This window comes from Danio aesculapii, chromosome 10 (genome assembly GCF_903798145.1).
Source record: "Danio aesculapii chromosome 10, fDanAes4.1, whole genome shotgun sequence".
Lineage (NCBI taxonomy): Eukaryota > Metazoa > Chordata > Actinopteri > Cypriniformes > Danionidae > Danio > Danio aesculapii.
The window spans coordinates 32,526,592-32,546,764 of record NC_079444.1 but is presented as its reverse complement, the minus strand read 5'-3'; the positions used below and the strand labels follow the sequence as shown (position 1 = coordinate 32,546,764).

The 20,173-nt window shown below is 36.5% G+C and overlaps 2 protein-coding genes across 3 annotated transcripts; one reads left to right on the top strand and one right to left on the bottom strand.

Moving 5' to 3' along the window:
• Positions 1 to 756: 756 nt before the first annotated feature.
• Positions 757 to 6,691, top strand: atg101 (autophagy related 101). 2 transcript variants are annotated; one of them, XM_056466836.1, is made up of 3 exons: positions 757 to 818; positions 1,028 to 1,300; positions 6,098 to 6,691. In XM_056466836.1, the coding sequence occupies exons 2-3, from the start codon at positions 1,049 to 1,051 to the stop codon at positions 6,500 to 6,502; spliced, it is 657 nt and encodes a 218-aa protein (XP_056322811.1). In that variant the 5' UTR covers positions 757 to 818; positions 1,028 to 1,048; the 3' UTR covers positions 6,503 to 6,691. The 2 variants fall into 2 exon arrangements, with proteins under 2 accessions (XP_056322811.1, XP_056322810.1); XM_056466835.1 differs by having other exon boundaries at positions 767 to 1,300; positions 6,098 to 6,690.
• A 4,839-nt stretch (positions 6,692 to 11,530) lies between these two features.
• zbtb21 (zinc finger and BTB domain containing 21) lies at positions 11,531 to 19,677 on the bottom strand. The gene is made up of 2 exons (XM_056466887.1): positions 19,569 to 19,677; positions 11,531 to 16,393 (listed from the first exon to the last, which is right to left on the bottom strand). The coding sequence occupies exons 1-2, from the start codon at positions 19,675 to 19,677 to the stop codon at positions 13,320 to 13,322; spliced, it is 3,183 nt and encodes a 1,060-aa protein (XP_056322862.1). The 3' UTR covers positions 11,531 to 13,319.
• Positions 19,678 to 20,173: the final 496 nt, after the last annotated feature.

The window sequence follows — 20,173 nt, the reverse complement described above, 5'->3', positions numbered from 1 at the left end:
TAGCCCCCCTTTGAATTTTTTTTCTTTTTTAAATATTTCCCAAATGATGTTTAACAAGGAAATGTTCACAGCATGTCTGATAATATTTTTTCTTCTGGAGAAAGTCTTATTTGTTTTATTTCGGCTAGAATAAAAGCAGTTTTACATTTTTTATGAACAATTTTAAGGTCAAAATTATTAGCCCCTTCAAGCTATTTTTTCGATAGTCTTCAGAACAAACCATCGTTATACAATAACTTGCCTAATTACCCTAACCTGCCTAGTTAACTTAATTAACCTAGTTAAGCCTTTAAATGTCACATTAAGCTGTATAGAAGTGTCTTGAAAAATATCTAGTCAAATATTATTTACTGACATCATGGCTAAGATAAAATAAATCAGTTATTAGAAATGAGTTATTAAAACTATTATGTTTGGAAATGTGTTGAAAAAAAATCTCTCCGTTAAACGGAAATTGGGGAAAAAATAAACATGGGGGGCTAATAATTCTGACTTCAACTATATATATATATTAGAACTAATTAAATGATTACATTTTTTAATGCAGTTTAAAACAAACGGCTATATGTTATATGTTTGCCTTTTTTGATTCGATCCTGTATGTTTGTAAAATTTACTTTTGTCTTTTATTATTTACTTTATATAACATCGTAAATTAAGAAAACTCATTTTTGACAATCCGAAAACCACCATTGTGATTAGTAAACGCCAAAGCTAAAATGTCCCATATCTCACTCTGTACAAATCTGACGTGTATTTACAAAACAAAAGTCCTCCATCACAAGAAAAACAATGCGCATTGACATTTCACAAATCAGGTAGACGTGTTATATAAACGCTCTCCATTGGCTTTAATTTAATTTAATTTTCACAATAACATTATTTAACCCGTATTTTTATGTTAACTTCATTTCCTCCCGCTGTATCAGTTAGTCTTTCGTCGCTGTTTAGAAGAAGTGTTGACAAGCTCAGTGGTTGTTTGATACAGCTGAGCTCAGATCAGCAGAAAGGCCTTTTGTTTTTACAGCTGTAGAAGTGTATTGTTGTCATGAATTGTCGGTCGGAGGTGCTGGAGGTGTCTGTGGAGGGTCGGCAGGTGGATGAAGCCATGCTGGGCCTCCTGCACACGATCCTCCTGCACCGCAGCACGGGCAAATTTCACTACAAAAAGGAGGGCACATATTCTATTGGGACAGTGGGCACTCAGGACGTGGACTGTGACTTCATAGACTTCACTTTCGTGCGAGTGTCTTCAGACGAGCTGGACAGGGTCATCAGGAAAGCGGTGGCTGAGTTTAAGGTAATGCATTATCACGTTCACTTCAGGGATGTTTGGTACTGTTGTAATGCGATATTAGTTTATAGTTTGCTATATACAGTCAAAATTATTATCCCTCCATTCCCAAATGATGTTTAACAGAGCAAGGATTTTTTCACCGTATTTCCTATAATGTTCTTTCTTCTGGAGAAAGTCTTATTTGTTTTATTTCGGCTATAATAAAAGCCGTTTTTAATTTTAAAAAACAATTTTAATGTCAAAATTATTAGCCTCTTTAACTATATATATTTTTAGATTGTCTACAGAACAAACCATCGTTATACGATAACTTGCCTAATTACACTAACCTGCCTAGTTAACCTAATTAAACATTTAAATGTCACTTTAAGCTGTATAGAAGTGTCTTAAAAAATATCTAGTCAAACATCATTTACTGTCATCATGGCAAAAATAAAAGAAGTCAGTTATTAGAAATGAGTTATTAAATTTTATGTTTGGAAATGTGTAAAAATAGTCTCCGTTAAACAGAAATTGGGGATTCGGGAGGGCTATTAATTCTGACTTTAACTGTATGTGTTACTTATTTAAATATTGTACCGTGTTAACACCGTTTGGACATACAGCAACTAAAACTGTACAAATAATAACTTTTATTGCTACTTTTAAATAACTGAAATATAGTAAAGTACAAAAGCAACTTGACTTCCAGTGTTGGCAGATGAAAGTGAATATAATTTCCATCTACAAAACAGTTATTATTGTTACGTTTTATTTTAGCTAGTTGCCAAGGAAATGTTGCTCGTTTTCATTAAGTCCAACTTAAGGTTCAGAAATATCCAAAGTTTCTAACGATTAGAACTAAAAACTATTAATACTATAGGATACAATGTATAGACATAAAACATTAAAATGACTACAAAATGACAAAATATAACTATGAATACAAAATAAAAATGAAGTGGATAATTAAGTTTTTTTTTTTAAATAAATCAAAATTTGCTTCAGAACTTTGCAAAGGGAATATCATATTTAGATTAGCCTGTTTTAAAATTAATGCTGGAAAAAATTAATAAACTATAATTTATTGTTACTCTAAATAACTGAAATAAAGGAAAATATGCAAACAACTTGAGTTATTTTATTCCACAGTGTTGGCAGATGAAAATGTACACACTTTTCATCTACAATCTACACAGTTATATCATTTAAATGATTATTTAGCCAGTTGCCAATGATTTATTTTAACCAGTTGCCAAGGAAATTTTATTTATTTTTTTATTTAGTCCAACTTAAGTTTAAAATGTAACTATATAAGCTGTTAACGATTAGAACTAAAAACTATTAATACTATATAATACAATGTATAGATTCCCCCCCCATTAAAATGACAACAAAATTACTAAAATTAATATTAAATAAAATATAAAAATAAAGTCATGGATAATTTATTTTAAATAAATCAAAATTTGCTTCAGAACTTTGCAGATGGAATATCATATGTAGATTAACCTGTATTAAAATTTATGTCGGGCAAAAATGAATAAACCATAAAAAAAAATAAACTTTTATTGTTACTTTAAATAACTGAAATAGAGGAAAATATATAAACAACTTGAGTTATTTTATACCACATACTGTTGACAGATGAAAATGAATATAATTTTCATCAACAAAACAGTTTATCCTTTAAATGATGTTTTATTTTAGCCAGTCGCCAATGAAATGTTGCGTATTTTCATTTAGTCCAACTTAAGGTACAAAAATAACAGAAGCTGATGATTAGAACTAAAAACTATTAATACTATATAATACAATGTATAGACAAAAGTCATGGATAACTTATTTTAAATAAATCAAACTTGCTTCAGAACTTTGCAGAGGGAATATCATATTTAGATTAACCTGTATTAAAATTAATGCTGGGCAAAAATGACTAAACTATAAAAAATATAAACTTTTATTGTTACTTTAAATAACTGAAATAAAGGAAAATATGTAAACAACTTATTTTATTCCAGAGTTGGAATTAATATAATGTTTGTCTACAAAACTGTTATATCATTTAAATTACACAAAGGAAAATATAAAAATAAAATCATCAATATATATATATATATATTTAAAATAAATACAGAACTTACAGAACATTTTAAAGAAATTCAGAACTTTACAAAGGAAATATCATATTTAGATTAACTTGTATTAAAATTAGTGTGGGGCATTTATCACAATTAATTGCATCCAAAAAAATTTGTTTTGATTGTGTGTATTATATATATTTACTGTGTATACAAACAATTTTGTTACATATATATTTAAATTGGGCGGTGCCATGGCTCAGTTGTTAGCACCGTTGCCTCACAGCAAGAAGGTCGCAGGTTCGAACCCTGGCTGGGTCAGTTGGCATTTCTGTGTAGAATTTGCATGTTCTCCCCTTGTTGGCGTGGGTTTCTTCCGGGTGCTCCAGTTTCCCCCACAGTCCCAAGACATGCGCTATAGGTGAATTAAACAAATTAAATTGGCCGTAGTGTATGAGTGTGTGGATGTATGAGTGTTTATCAGAACACATCTGCTGCGTAAAACATATGGAATAGTTGGTGGTTCATTCTGCTGTAGCAACCCCTGATTATTAAAGGGACTAAGCCGAAGGAAAATGAATGGATATATTTAAATTTATATATAATTTGTATCGTATGCATATATATTTTAAAGCTATAAATAATCTATAATATAAATTTTAAAAAATTCTAATATATGCATGCGTGTGTGGGTTTTCATAATGCATAATAAATATACACAGTACACACACATATTGTGTCAAAACAAACTTTTATTTTGGATGCGATTTAATCGCGATTAATCTTTGCCCAGCACTAATCAAAATAGCAAAAACAAATAAACTAAACTAAACTAACACAAAATCAATCATTTTAAAATTGAGAATTTGTACTGTTACATCCTCCCCAGTCTAGGGTTATGAAGGAGTAATAAAGAAAGTGGTGGAGGTTTAGATAAAGATTTTCCCTTCTACTGACTCACAAAAAACAACAAACTTAGCGGAAAAAAAAAAAGTATAAATTTAACATAAGGAAACAAACAAGTCTTCAGGAGGTTGTTATATTTACCTCCTCTCTAGGGGTTCGGAGAAAAGTTAACACATAATTGTAACGTAACACACAAAAAAAATTAAGTTAAATAAATAAAAATATTAAATTTAATTTGTTCGAATGAATAATAAAAAAGTACATTTTTAATAATGTGCGTGTGGAATCTCCTTTTTCTCTATCCCAGCATACTTTCACTTAAGATATAAAGGAAAAGAAAATTCAGGGGGGGATTTCAAAAGAAAAGTTTCTCTTCTATTCACTGTTCATCTTTTTTACATTTCCAGAAAGGGTAAACAAAACCAAGAATTACTTAAATGAAAACTTTCTTAGCCAAAATCGTCAGGAGAGGGTAAGGCCAACATAACAGACAAAACATTCTAACGTCAATATTTCAATCTAACTAAACTAATAAATGAAAGAAAACAAAATACAAAACAGTACACGAACTCTATTTCTGTTCTTACACAGAAGAAATCTTAGACAAAAGAAAATGGCAACCACCTCCCTACAGCTTCCAATAAATTAACAATAAACAACAAATCAATACGTTTTTTTGCAACAAAGATAAAGAAAGAAACTCTTTTAACAGGTTAGGTGTTAACTCGCATGATTTGGTTAAACAAATCCTCTCACAAAAGGAGTAAAAGTCTTACATTGTCATCAATTTAACCACAAAAAACAAAGCCCCAATAACAAGCCAGCAGAAGGGATTCTTGATCCAAGCCTCCTCGCTCCAGAGATTCTATCTCTGTCTTAAGGTGCGGTCACACTTGACTTTTCCTCCCATAGACTTCCATTCATACGCACGCGAATGCGTCAGACCGGAAACGCGGGGTCATGCGTTAAGTTTCGCAGGTTGCTGCGGTGCAAAGTTCAAGCTTGGTGAACTCTAACCTGCTAAATCGGATCACTTGACTGCATGAGAGCAATTGAGGATCAAAACAGGACCTCTCTGGGCAAAAATGTAAAACATGGAGGAATCGCTCGCTTTTTTAAATGTCTAATAAGCTTGTTTAATCCCGCCCCTTTTCGCAGCGCCGCACGACAGAATTTCGCACACACAAAGCCCAGTGTGACCGTAGCTTTATATCCACAAGCCAATACTTTGGTGGACCAATCAGGACAGAGAATCCATCAGTAGAGCCAATTTGCAGGGTTGACTTCACCTGATCAGAATAAAGAGTCATTGAAGGAGAAAGAGGGAGAAACATTCATTCATTTTCCCTCAGCTTAGTTCCTTTATTAATCAGGGGTTGCCACAGCGGAATGAACCACCAACATATCAAGCATATGTTTTACGCAGCGGATGTCCTTCCAGCTGCAACCCAACACTGGGAAACACCCATACACTCTCATTCACACACATGCACTACGGACAGCGACCTTCTTGTTGTGAGGTGACAGTGCTACCCACTTTACCACCACGGTGCCCAGAGGGAGAAACAAATACATAATATCCACAAGAGACATTCATGGAACATAACAGTACATATTTGTGTACATAGTTGTTTTTGCCAGTAAATTTCTCTAATATGAATTATATTTACTGACCAAAATTTACATTTACACCTGAATAAAAGCTATTAAATATATACAATATACAGAAAAATATCTAGAAAGTATACAGCAAAAAATGTTTCAATAAAATTCCAGACTTTGTGTTATCGTGAATGTACTCATTTTATAACCAAACCCATGTTGTTCTTCCCAGGATGCTCTTGGCAATTCGGGCAGCGACGGCATGGGTCAGATCTCACTGGAGTTCTACCAGAAGAAGAAGTCACGATGGCCCTTTTCAGACGAGTGCATCCCGTGGGAAGTCTGGAGCATCAAGGTAAACGTGGTCAATTTGGCAAATGAACAGGAGCGTCAGATCTGCAGGGAGAAAGTTGGAGAGAAGCTCGGGGAGAAAGTCATCAACATCGTGGAGGTGATAAACCGGCACGAGTATCTCCCCAAAATGCCCACACAGTCCGAGGTGGACAACGTGTTCGATACCAGTCTGAAAGATGTCCAGCCGTACCTGTACAAGATCACGTACCAGATCACGGATGCGCTGGGCACGTCAGTGAGCACCACCATGAGGAGGCTGATTAAAGACACGCTGGCCTTGTGAATGAACTCCTCCTATGATTATCATCTTGTAATATAACAGTCACATTGCATTGTTCCTCAGTGGGATCTCAAATTTATTCACTTGACTTTTTCTGTATGATAATGGCATCTCTGCATCAGCTAATTGAGATATGCTGATTATTTAGTTGGATGCTTATGTTGTTGTTTTTATAATAAAGTGAAATTATGTCATAAATTATGTTTGTCATAAGTTTTTTTTATCCTCATAAACTTAACTTTGAGCACAGGACACACCAAGCCGACATTAAAGAATTAGTGCTCACAAAAAAAAAATGCTCTCTGGACCAAAAAGCTTGATGTAAACACACCAAACTGATGACAGTCCTGACATTAAAGCGTATGTTTTTGTTTTTTTTCACACCTGCAGTGGGCAGTATCTATTGTCAATCCGCGAAGGGAAACCAGGGGTCCATTCTTCGTACCTCACTTAAACGATCTAAGATGATTTAACAGATCTTGGATCTTTTAATCTCGATAACTGATCTCTGGTTGATTTGGTTCTTCAAACAAGTTTCTGAATCAGATTAAAATGTCTGGATGAACTGATCTGAGATCGCTGCGTGTGTTGTGAAGGACAGATCTATTGATTTTCTAAATCATGATCAGCGATCGGCTGACTGCACAGAAGCGTAATGACATTATTTAAATAATATTCAGTTATCCATGTGAGCAATATTTGTTAAATATAATATGCAATAGCTTTCCACCGTTGTTGTGGAATGCGGGCTTCACACGTTCATGTGTCAAGATTATTTGGCAATTTAATTAGTTTTACTTTTAGAGCGGACTTTCTGTGTTATAGTAGGTATTCAAGTTTCTTAATGGGCGTAAGGCATAACTGGCTGTTTAAATTAATTTAGCAATAAAAAAGCATTTTGATAAAGGTGTCTGTAACTTTTGCAAAGCATCAAATCACCGACATAAAAAAAAAAGAAAACGAGAATATTGTCCATGTCTATTATCATTCATAAATTCTACTAAAGCTGTGTCGGTACCATAAAATAGTAAGCATTTGTATCTAAAAAGTGCATCTTAATAAATGTTCTCTTTGAACCCCTTGGGAAGAACCATCTCTGTATTTACAGTTTTATTTATCTTTTTTTATTTTTTAGCTATTTTGCTATTTTCCTCAGTGTATATGATCCTATAGGTTACTGCTGTAAGACAATATCAGCATTCAGTACGTACTTTTAGTAGTATCATCTTTGCGTAAAAAGACCCGATCTAATCCTATTTATATAAAATAAGCCTGCTCCCGAGCAGGTTTGAGCTTTCTGACCTGTTGCTTTGACAACAACTCTTGGATGAGTTTTGAAGAAGGAAACAATCCTGGATCGTATTAAATCATCAGTAACCAAATCCAGCTAATTGAGTAATCCACATTCGAAGAACAGACCCCAGAACTAGTGGTGCACACATACAAACCGTAAACAAAGCAGCATTTACATACCATTTTCACAGTACTTCTCTGAGCAATCTGTTTTTTCACTGATGGCCAACACGATTCTACATGCAAACTCCCTGATAACGTGAGCCAGTTGAGACACAACGTGTGGAACACACCAAACAAACTACACTGTAAAGAGTATCTGTAAATGAGCAGTTTTCTATATTTTGTGATACATGTTTTTATTTTTCCCTATTTATTATTTATGCTTTTGAATTGCATTATGGGACTTTGATCTTTCTTCCAATAACACACTGGTTCTCAATCCCCACCCCTGGCACATTTTGTATGTCTTCCTTATTTAACACACCTGATTCAGATCATCAGCTCATTAGCAGAGAGATCCATGAACTTGAGACATACAAAATCTGCAAGGCAGGGGGTCTAAGGACCATAAATTGTTTAATAGCTTAAAGTGATATATTGTCAAGGTTGGTGTTGTAAAACCTTATAATAAACTGCCAGTGCCATTTCAGTTATTTTACAGACTTATTTCTTACACATTATATTATTTCAGACTACTACAATGTCAATAAAAGTCTCTTTGTTAAACTGTAGAGTTGCATTTTCAATATGAAAAGTTGAGGAGAGATCAAAGTCCCATAATGCAATTCACAACTGTAACTCATCGGAAAACACTTGTGAATCACAAAATATGGAAACGGTTATTTAACAGCCATTTTTTTACAGTTTAGCCTGACAGATGCTCATCGATGGCCAACTGCCAGCTTGGTATGTCCTGAACTTAAAGGACAATGTGTGTTACAGTTCTTGAGAAAAGTTTCAAATTCACCATTAGAGGACATCTACACTACTCCACTTTTACGACAGTGATGTGCTACAAACAGAATTTTATTTTTGAAAAGTTTAACATGCAGCTTATCGCCTTTAACAATTCCCATGATTAAATTGCTGTATAATGCATGTCAGGCCAGTAGAGGGCGATGTCACTTTGTGACGAAACAATATTCATCTTTGTGCGTTCGTTCCTGTAGTCCAGCATTGGGGTTTTTTTAGTCAAATGGTGGCTGCGTCCGAAATCGCATACTTCCATACTATATAGTACGCTAAAATCAGTATGCTCGAATTTAAAGAATTTGAAAAACAGTATGCAAGAGGTACCTGAATGACCTACTACTTCCGACAATTTTTTAGTGCGCATCTGATGCACGCTACGCTATCCCATGATGCCTCATGAGAGAATTCATGAATGGGAGTGAAGCGACGCAACTGACGAGGGTAGGTCACGTGACCATGACAAGATTGCGGATGTAGTATGTCCTAGTTCCAGTCATACTACTCACATTTATACTGTATCAACAGTACTTTTAAGTAGTAAATTGAAATTCAAATGGAGTGCCTACTGAGTAGTAGGTGATTTTGGACGCAGCTGGTGACTATAGGCAGAATATAATGCATTTTGACACAGTTTTCACAAAATCACATTTCGTAGTTTACATAAGATGTAAATTGTATCATTTTCAACAGCTTGCACTTTTTTAGGCCGTTCATTTACATGACAATACTGAATAATACTCATTTTTGAGGGCCTGATAATGCAAAGTTTTAGAAAACAATACTGTTATTCTGTGTACAGAAACTCAAAAAATGTGATTTTGTGAAAACTGTGTATTACGTGTTTATTATTTTGCATATGTGTCAGATCTCCTGAAAAGTGAAGCCAAAACATTTTGATCACCCCCTGGTGGCAGCTGCAGTAGATCTCCAATCCCACCCTCTTCTCTTAAACAAATGGTTTGAGCCAAATTGAAAAAAAAAATGCACAAACCTTCACCAAAACAGTTAAGTATTTCTTAAAACATATTCATGTTCATAGTATTACTTAGTAAGCTAGTCATTTGTTGCTCCAAAAACACGGTGTGATGTCATGTGGTTATGTGCTTTAGTCAGCATGGTTCCAGCTCCAAATGACATCAGATACCCACACTTGTGGTTTTATTTATTTGAGATTGTGTGTGTGTGTGCAACCGTAGAGCACAAGACGCCAAATTGCAGTGCCCACACTGGCCACTAAATCCACACCAAGCAATTTTTGAAAGGTGAAGCCCATTTAGACATGCATCACATTCAGGAACCTGTTTCAAAATCAAAGGTTGTCAAGCCAGACATTCCACTGTAACTTAAATTTAATCTGAGATGACCTGTAATTTGCTTTTATATGTTAATAAGAAGCACCACACTTGCTTAATTGGGTCTATTATTGCAACTGAAGATGCATTTAGAGGTTGATTTTAATGCAAAGTATACTGTAACCATGTCCCATCGAGTAATGGAAAGTTCTACACACACGTATATGCTATTTAATTAGACAAGTGTCAGTGTTTAGTAGGGGTGTAACGAATCGCGCTAGATCCGTGATTAGTATGAATCACAACCCACGGTTCTGAACACACGTGACCCGCGAATTAATACTTGTATTTATCTGTGCGTCATTCAAATAACATGTATGAAAGCATTTAGGCTTTCCTGTAAAATATAATCATGATGGAAGAAGTTGTGGTAGGTTGTTAGGGATGTGGTGGTTTCTTAGGTTATTAAAGGTATTTTCTGTCACTACTTGTTTAGCCTGCATCAACGCATTCACAAGCTGCATGATTAATCATTAAAAGATCAGGATCTCAACACCCACGCAACATGATGATGGTGGTGGTGATGATGGTGATTTGCATACGTTTTTTTAATCCTTCGATTCGCTGCATTTAAATTTGTGTTTAAAAAAGCAAAAATCAAGAGATTCAGTCTTTAGTCTTTTGAGTTAGTTATGAAGTTACAAACAGTCAAATAACACAGAAGTATGGGATAACAGTTTATAGTTTAGATAAGACCACTAATGTTTATGGTAAAGGTTAAAACCACCGTTTAATCACCGTCATATGCATTTAATTTCGTGCTCAAAAATCAAAGTTGTAGGCAGCAATTACATTATTTAACCTAACCCAGCTGTCAAAATATGCCACTGAATAATTCTTCAAAAATGACACATCTAACAATGAAACATGAAGTTTATGAGTGAATTACTGAATCATTTATTGAAAAAGAGACTAAAAATAAATATGGGGTGTAGGAATTATAATGTTAGATTTCTACATTTAGCCTTATCAGCAACAGTAGTAGTAGTAACAGGGAATTTTTCAAAGTACTGAATATTTTACTATTTATTTATATTCAGCTGATTATTTCTTCATTTTATTTTTAATAAAATTACAGCTTCTTGTAATAAATGGAAAGCAAATTACATTTGTATTGGAAAGCCAATTACATGTGTGTGCCCTTTTTGGCAGATCCGAAAAATGGTCCGATCCATGACTAAAAAACCATAATGTGATCCGAGAGATTTGTGATCCATTACACCACTACAGTTTAGACACTCACTGGTTTCCCCACTCCCATTAAAATACATTTTACACTTTTTATTTGATAAAAAAAAAAAGACTAGAGAAAATGTTTATTTTTCCACTGACCATGCTGTTTGTTCATTTTGTAATTAACACCATGCCAAAATCATGGTTGATTAAAAAAAATACCATATCAGTTGCACAGTATTGATATTTATTTTTAGAAAGCAAGCACGGAAAACAGTAGAAAATGCTTTAACACAAAAACTGATACAGTTTTTAAAGCCACGTTAGAACAATTCAAGTGCTTACAAATATTAGTTATTGCAGTGATACCACAGGAATACCAAAAGATATAATTTTCATAAAACAGAGAAAATGTTGTACAAACGAAGACCATAAAAATTTATTTTGAGGATTAAATGTTCCGTTCTTTCATCACCGTTATTCATTCAGCGTCATACAATCTTTCGGTTAAAGTTATTTTGTCTCAGGACACATTGATCTCGTTTAACCTTAACAAAAAGCTGATAGTGTCGTAATACTGGGGACGAAAGTAACTGCAAACTAAAGTATTACTATCCTGAGAAGTAGCCAACTCAGAAATTAATCAATACCTTTTTTGGGGAGGTGGAAAATAAGTTAGGAAGGAATGTATTACTGCTTTATTTATCTTAATATAGATTAAATGACAGTAGCTGATGGAAAATGCAAAGAGCAAGCAACATAATTTGATTTTGTGCTCAACAAAGGCCACAAGCTTGCCAAGCCAAACATCCCCTAATGTAAGGGAAGAAGACTTTTTACTTAATTTGTTAATAGCTGCTAAATATATACCAAGAAATAAGATTGTTGCTTTTGTGCTTTCATATTTTAGAATAAAGATCTTCTCTGGGTCATACGGTCACAGAAAAGCTCAACCAAACATTAGGAATGTCCAACCATTCAACATTGCATCAAGACTTCATTAATCACTGAGTACTGAGTTCTGGTAAGTTGAGCTTACGCTACGGTACAGCTCAAAATGTACTGATACAGTACCGATACAGTGTGAAAATCTAATTGAACTTCATCTCTACACATTTATGAGAAGTAATTCCCACATATACTGCATGTCCTGTACAATAAAAGTATTAGAAGATCCACATCGCAGGCACACACTAAACTGCTTGAAGAACGTAATCACTCCAAAACCTGCCATTTGTACATATAAAGCCTTCTATTTGTTCAATACAATCACTGAATATTATCCACAACAGAAATACCATGAAAGTCTACATAACTGGCAAGAAACACATGAACAGAATACTCTTAAAATAAAATAAAAATACAACTAGCAATGTCGAAATTAAATTAAACGCATGTTTCCTTAATGTTCGTTTAAGTTTGATACCTTTCCTCTGCTTGTTATGTGATTCAAGTCACATTAAATAATGTTTTATTAAACAATCAAATAGCGACCTAGGCAGGGGGCTGGATTGGGCATGTAACAGAAATATCTACATAGCTTTATTTCCAAATTAAACGTACAGCCATAATTTTAGGCTAGCAACGAGCGATTTAATTCATTTTAATTTAATCTTTCTTTTCTAACTAAACAAACGCCATGTCTAAACCAGCCTGTGCTTTTAATAGAGAACAATATGTATTTGGAATTGCTCAAAAAGTGCTAAATAACAGTATAAAGGCCACTAAAACAAGAAATGTATACGTCTCCAATCCCCAAGAGAAGGAAATCACACATTGTTTGCGATAATCTATATCCAAGAGTACTTGAGGTGAAATAAATCTGTTTCATTTATAACAGTCTTTCAATAAACTTTATAATACAGGGAGATGCAACTCTTGGCATGCAATCCAAGGTAACTCTGACAGTCTGAATACTGTTAACAGAAAGGAGGAGTATTCAGTATGATCAAATGCTAATAATAAATCCCTGGGTTTAGACTGCGAGTTAGTTAAATCCAATGGTTAGGGCTACAAATGTGCAACTTTTACGTATGGCTCTGCTCGTGACTCCACAGACTGAAAGCAGTCTTAAAAGTCCGGTGACAGAATTTGCACATGTACTGTCGTTTAAAAGTAAGTGCGGAGAGCGTTGGGGCATGGTAAAATAGCGTGTCGGATTCCTGAGGGGTGATCGTTTTGTCTGTGCTGTCGGACTTGTCATGAGATTGTTCACCAGGCTCGTTGTCACCATTCTTGTCCGGCTCCAGCTTCTTCAGTTTGGTTGATGGTGATGCTGAGCCTCTTGGTTTGTCCTCTGAGTCATCCAACCCAGATCGGGTCACTTTGAGTGGAGGTTCTTGAGAAGATGGAGGCTCTGGGATGGAAATAGTAAGGGGTGGAGAAGGAGAGGGGGAAGACGGAGGCCTGTCGATCTCTCTCATTCCTGGCTCTTCAGATGTGGACATGTGGGACTGGTAGTGGCTCCAGAGGCGGAAGTTGGTCCTGAATGCTTTGTGACATATGTGGCAGATGAAGGGTTTGATGTGGCAAAGCAGTTCCTGATGTCGTTCCAGGTCTTTGTGGGTGCAAAAAATCTTCCCGCACTTCTCACAAGGCCAAACCCCTGGTTCTTCAGGTCCGACAGAAGCACCGCTCACATTATCCTTAGCTGACACGGCTTCCTCTTGAGGTTCCTCTTTAACCTGCAACTCCCCTTGACCATGAGCACTCAAATCTTCTGGGACATAGGATGATGAGTCTTCTGAATCATACATGGGTGGAACTGAGGAGTCGCTGTACGCTGCTTCCTCCCTTGGGTCACGTATTGACTCCTGAGGAGGAGGAACTCCGAGAGCATTGGATGATTCATTGTTATTGCTTTCCTGGAGACTGAGAGTCAACTGCTCCTTCACGCTCATCATATTGTGATTGTGAACCTCCACCTGATGACGCCATATGCTGAAAGAAGACTTAAATGTGCGCATGCACTCAAGGCAGGTCAGCTTTTTGTATTTGCAGTGTGCTTCGTGGTCTTTCTTGACCACAGTGTTGGAGAATCGAAGCCCACAGTATGGACAGACAGTTGCATACCTGCAAGCACGCTCATGATCTTCTAATTCAGTCAAAGTAGGAAGTTTCTCATTGCAAAGCCGGCAAGAAAAAGCATCCTTGTCTTGGCTTTCTTTAAAATGTGGCAGCTGCTGCTTATATTGAAGGTCTTTTTCTTGATCAGTGTCAAGGTTAGCCTGTTCGCTGGAGTGACCCTTCATGTGGAGCTTTAGGTGCGACTGGAAAAAAAACATTTTGCCACAGAAGGGACACCCGTATGACCTTGATCGCCTGCTTTTCCTGCCAAAGGTTTGCGACTGCAGGCCTTGCTTGGTTCTCCTGAGCTTCATAATCAAGGCTTTTTTAATCTCCCGCTCTCTGACAATATCGATTAGCTTCCTTTGAAACTTCTCATCCAGGACCGAGTAGGAACTAGACGAGGGTGCAGGATTTTGCACCACGCCATGCTGGGTTTGGCAGTGAGTCCAGACCTTGAAGTTTGTATGAAAGCGTTTGTGGCAGATGTCACAAGCGTACGGCTTCTCTGGATTGTGGTACATATTCACGTGGCGATAAAGACCCGCGTTTGATCTGAAAACCTTCAGGCAGTTCCAGCACTTAAACATTTTGTTTGGCCGAAGTTCTCCAGGTTCCTCAGTACTACTGTCCATGTTGGAATTGTAAGGTGCTTCATCTAATGTGGTCTCCTGATGCAAGAGATGGTGCTCATTAACAGGCCTGGATCTCTTAAAGGGCATGTAACTACCATCCATTTTACTTTTCCTCTTCACAGAGGCAGTGAAATACCCTCTGGGACCTTCATCGTAATTTGCTTGAAAGTCTTTAAAATTCACCGGCAGGTTGTCTCCAACAGTAATGCGGACAATTTCAGAAGGGTCAGCAAGGGGACTGCTGGGCTCTGCTTTAATTCTGTGTTGGTTGGTTTGAGTACCTTCTGACACAATTGGATGTCTCGACCTGAGAAGAAGCGGCAGATCTTTTGACACCTGATCCACAAGTTCAGGAGGGGGCGACCTTGCTAATGTGGGCCTTAACTTGACAACAGATTGTTCTCGACTTTGTGAGTCTTTTAGTTCCAGTGCTGGAGAAAAAACTGGAACAGGGCTATCCATGGACAATGATCTGCGTAGCAGACTTTTAATAAGTGGCCCACTCCGGTCTACGGTTTGACTTCGCAGACCTTGATGCTCACCCACTGGTCTGGAATCATGCAATGTCTCCATTCTTCCATCCATGGCACCATCAGAATGATCTGATTGTAGACTAGCATGCTGTACTGACTCACTGAATGACACAGAGGATGTTAGCTGTGGTCTCATAGATTGTGGTCGGTATTCTGTACGACGCCTCAGTATGGATGTTGGAGAGGAGATGATAGATCCACAGCTGCCATCAACTGTGTTGTTGTTTGAATGTCTGCTGTTGGAGGTACTGTTAGTCTCTTTTTCATTTGGTTTGACTTGTCCTGAGGATTGGCTCTGGTCACTGAAACTGTGCGCAGGATGCTCTGTGACCTGCTTAAATAATTTTCCCTGAAGACTCAAACTTTTCCTCTGAAACACATCAGTGCCGTACTGATCTCCCTGACCTTGATGTACAATAACGCTTCTCTTTTGATAGGTGCCATCTTCCTCCTCAGAAGCTGAAATCCGTTTTCTTGAAACACAGTATGAAGCCTGAGGTCTTACAGACATGATGTTGGTTAGAAAAGGAATGCCGAGGCTGTATCCCAGCTCCTGTATGGCCGCCAGGCTACATTTCTCCACAAACAGAGATGAGGAGTAGATGTAGTTTAGCACAATCTCAAAAGCATCGGGCTCACAGAAGTCCAGCTGAACAATGGAGTGGTTCTCTGAGTCCCTTCTGGAGAACACAGACTGGAAATACTCACTGCAGGCTGCAAGGATGCTTTTATGGGCCTGGTACTGTTGATCACCCACTAACAACACGACATCACAGAGCTGGCCTTTCAAGCGCTGCTCGTTGAGGGAACCCAGCAGTGAAATACCATGGGCTGGGTTACAGTAGTGCCCCAGGCTATCCATTTTGGCTGTGAAGGGGAGTAAAGAGGAAAACATGTTTAGTGACATCACAAGAGAGATAGGATGCCCCAAATTAACATTTTCTGTTATTTTACTCATTCCTGGGCTTTCCAAGTCTGTGACTTTTCATAAATTGTGCAATATAGTACTAGTATAGTGTTATAAAAATGACCTTCACTTCAAATGACCTTAATGTATTAGCAATAGTCACAAGTGTTTGTTTTATTTATTTATTTATTTATCTCAAAGTGGCAGTGGAGTTTCTGTGTTTTCTGTTTCAACATGGATCATATTTCCGCTAAAAATCTTCTTTAATATGACTAAGAAGAAAAGTCATCTACATCTTGGATGGCCAGAGGGTGAGTTATTAAACATCAAATCTTATTTGTGGGTGAACTACCCATTTAATGCACAAGACAACGTATAGACCATTTTGAGGTATGTAAACAATAACAATGGTCCTGACGTATTTCCTGTATTACATTTTAAATTTCAATAGCTTCTGAGAGTCCAAAAAGTTCCACATATTGATAAAGAATGTTACAATAGCTGTTATAACATCAAGTTATGATTGAATTGCCTCGTTACAGATATGAAATAGTTTGACAACCAGCAGGAAATGTTCATGGGCCAATGACATCACCACATTGAAATGGTCTAATTTATGCAATTTGGAATGTACAAACTACATTATTATTACATTATTGTTACATTATAACAAGTTGTCATAAATTGATCATGCATAAAATTTTAAAGAGTTATCATTAGGGCTGGGCAGATAAACGAAATTATATTGAATCGCGATAAACTTTGTCAATAACAATGATAAGCTCTGGACTTTTTTTTACTCTTTATTGATCTAAGAGCCAATCACACAGCAGAAATGAGTGTGTTGATATTAAAGATGTACCGAATTTTCAGCCACCGAAAATTTATTGGCCGAAAATATGTTATGCCATTTAATGGACTTTATAATTTTTGAGCCTTCAGTCATTGTTGGGGCACTCTTTTAAATCTGGAAGCATTAACAACTGATATCAAAATATATGAAGAGTTCAGATGAAAAAGCTGATAAACGCCACTTCCGGCAAAAATGAGCTAATGACATTGAGCGAATGCTTTATGCACGTAGTATACGATCAAAAATGTTTTTGCTTTAAATAATCTAAATCCCAGCATCAGCGCATTCAGAAATAACAGTTTGTTTGCAAAAGCCTCTAAACACCACTTGCCTTTGACAGCAAAAGCCGCTATATCCCGAGAAACAATCAGAAGACGCGAATCGAATCATGTTTTCAACGTAGCAGTGCGCTGATTTGCCAGCTTTTATTCTGCTTTCGATTTTAAAAGATGGACTTTGATGAATTGAATGAGCCTTTCCGACTGTCAGTGAATGGTAAATGAAAACGTCCTATACCTCAAAACTCTGTGCATTATAGGAAAAAGAAAACACAATGTCCAGTTGTAAGTGTAGCATGCATTCATAATGATTTTTTTTCGCAGCGACACTACTTTAAACGAGTCCGATTTACTATACATTAAAAGTTAGCCTTTCAAGACGAAGTTAAGATGTCGTTCTGTTATCCCACTATGATGCTATGAGGATAAACAGACGAAAAACAGACCTTGAGTATGGCGAGAATGAATAATTGACATGAGACCTTCCCTTTTTGTCCAGTATACATTGTGTTTTATTTGCTAATGTAAGCTATTTTAAAAAAGATAAATATAATGTATAAAATTATTTATATTACTTCATATTACCTATACGTCTGATAAGCTTTTTATATTAATGACAATGCATAGATATTGATGTTTCACAAGGTTTTTACACTACATTATTTGAATCGACCAAGCTTAGTTTACATTGTTCTACTTGCATTAGATCTAAATGCCAAAAATCAGAAATGACAACAGATTAAGATTTAATTAATGTCAATTTTAATGTTATTGATTAATGCACTTACTTGACAGATTTCAATCATTCATTTTCATTTTGCTTAGTCCCTGGTTTATCAGGGGTTACCACAGCAGAATTAACAACCACTTACTTGACAGATTTATGTATTTTTAATTTTAGGTGGTTTGTGTTTGGTAAAATAATTTCTAATTGTATCTTTAGTGATTTTTCAGCTAATTACACTGTCATGTCCCAATAGGTGGATTTAGAGGTTTTTGCAAAACAAGCAGAAGTGGTTTTAGCTGGTTTTGACGCAAAAGAAAATCTACCTTGTTAGAAACCAAAGAATTGTCTAAAGCGACATTTATGAAAAAAGTTATTTTATTTACCAGCTAATAACCTTGTCATTATTTACAAAATGAAACTTCTGAACCTAATCATGGGAGCCTGATAGAAAATGCTCATTTACAAAAAAAGAGGTCTAATGGATTTAGAGGGCTTTGCATCTGAACTCTTCATATAATTATCGAGACTACATTTTTGCCATATCACCCAGCCCTAATTATCATAATCTACTCTATAACACACACGTGAACAAAATAAGAATTTAAAATATAGTGTTTTGTTTTATGTTAAATAAAGTTTAACATGTATATACACATGTATATACACCAAAAACATGCATATTAATCTCATGTGCACAATATAAACAACAGTGCATTATTATATTATGACAATCAAATTAAAGCGTAAAACCCAGTTAGCGGCCTGTCCAGTGTGTGCGCATGCGCACAGCAAATGCTGATTACATCATGTCTAACGTTAGTTACAGTTGGTTTTATGGGACTATTCGCTCATGAAAACGAGGCGTGGGTATGTTTAGATTTGCAACCAACATCATTTCGCAGCATAACCCTGCTTAAGTCATGATCTCAAATAAATCCATTTGTTGATTCTGCGCTGCCAAACTGCGGGCACATTATTAAACACGTCACAAAACACAAGCAACCGGTTGCGTTTCTTCACTATTCAGAAGATCGGAAATGAAGCAACGAGAACACGAGTCTGCGCGCGCACGCATAAACACACACACACACACACACACACACACACACTCTCTCTGTCACCAACTGCGCAGACGTCGCATCCTGCACAACAGGCTGGTGAGAGAGTGAGCGAGAAAATCTCCTCGGCGTTACGTCAGGAAACCCCGCTTTTACCCAAACAACATCCAACTATTTCAATTAGACGACGAAATAAAGTTGTTGAGGATTTGGACTCACCCTGGCTGGGTGGCTTTGGGCGCCGCGGAGCTCCGACACTGGACTTTGTTTCAGAGTTGCGTTGAGCATGAAGCAGTCGTGATTCCATCCATCTTGTATTTGACGTCATCCCACTCTAGGGATGAGGTCATCGCTAAGAGCGCTCGTCACGTGTGCTGCTCTCCGATTGGCTGCCGCGTGAGCTGTGGGCAGGCACGGAGGAAATGAGCGGAGGATGACGGACTGCTAAACAGCGGAGATATGTTTGCACGTATGCACATACGCGTTAAAGTGACAGGTGGCATTTTGCTTTCGGTGTGCATATAGAAATTCAGCTTGTTTGACATTCTCCTGCAAGTGAGCATTTGAGCCAGAAGTTTCCAAACTTTGAGATGCCGAGGAGCCACATATTTGATCATTTATCACATACTGTACATACTTTTTGTTGTCTACAAATTGATATAAACGGCTGAGAACATTGTACATTTTTAAATTATGCAAATACATGCTCTAAATTACATTATATTTTAAATACCATTACTGAAACACATAACTGTATTGTCATTTAAAGCAAGTTGACACACACACACACACACACAATTCTGTCATAATTTACTTACCCTTAA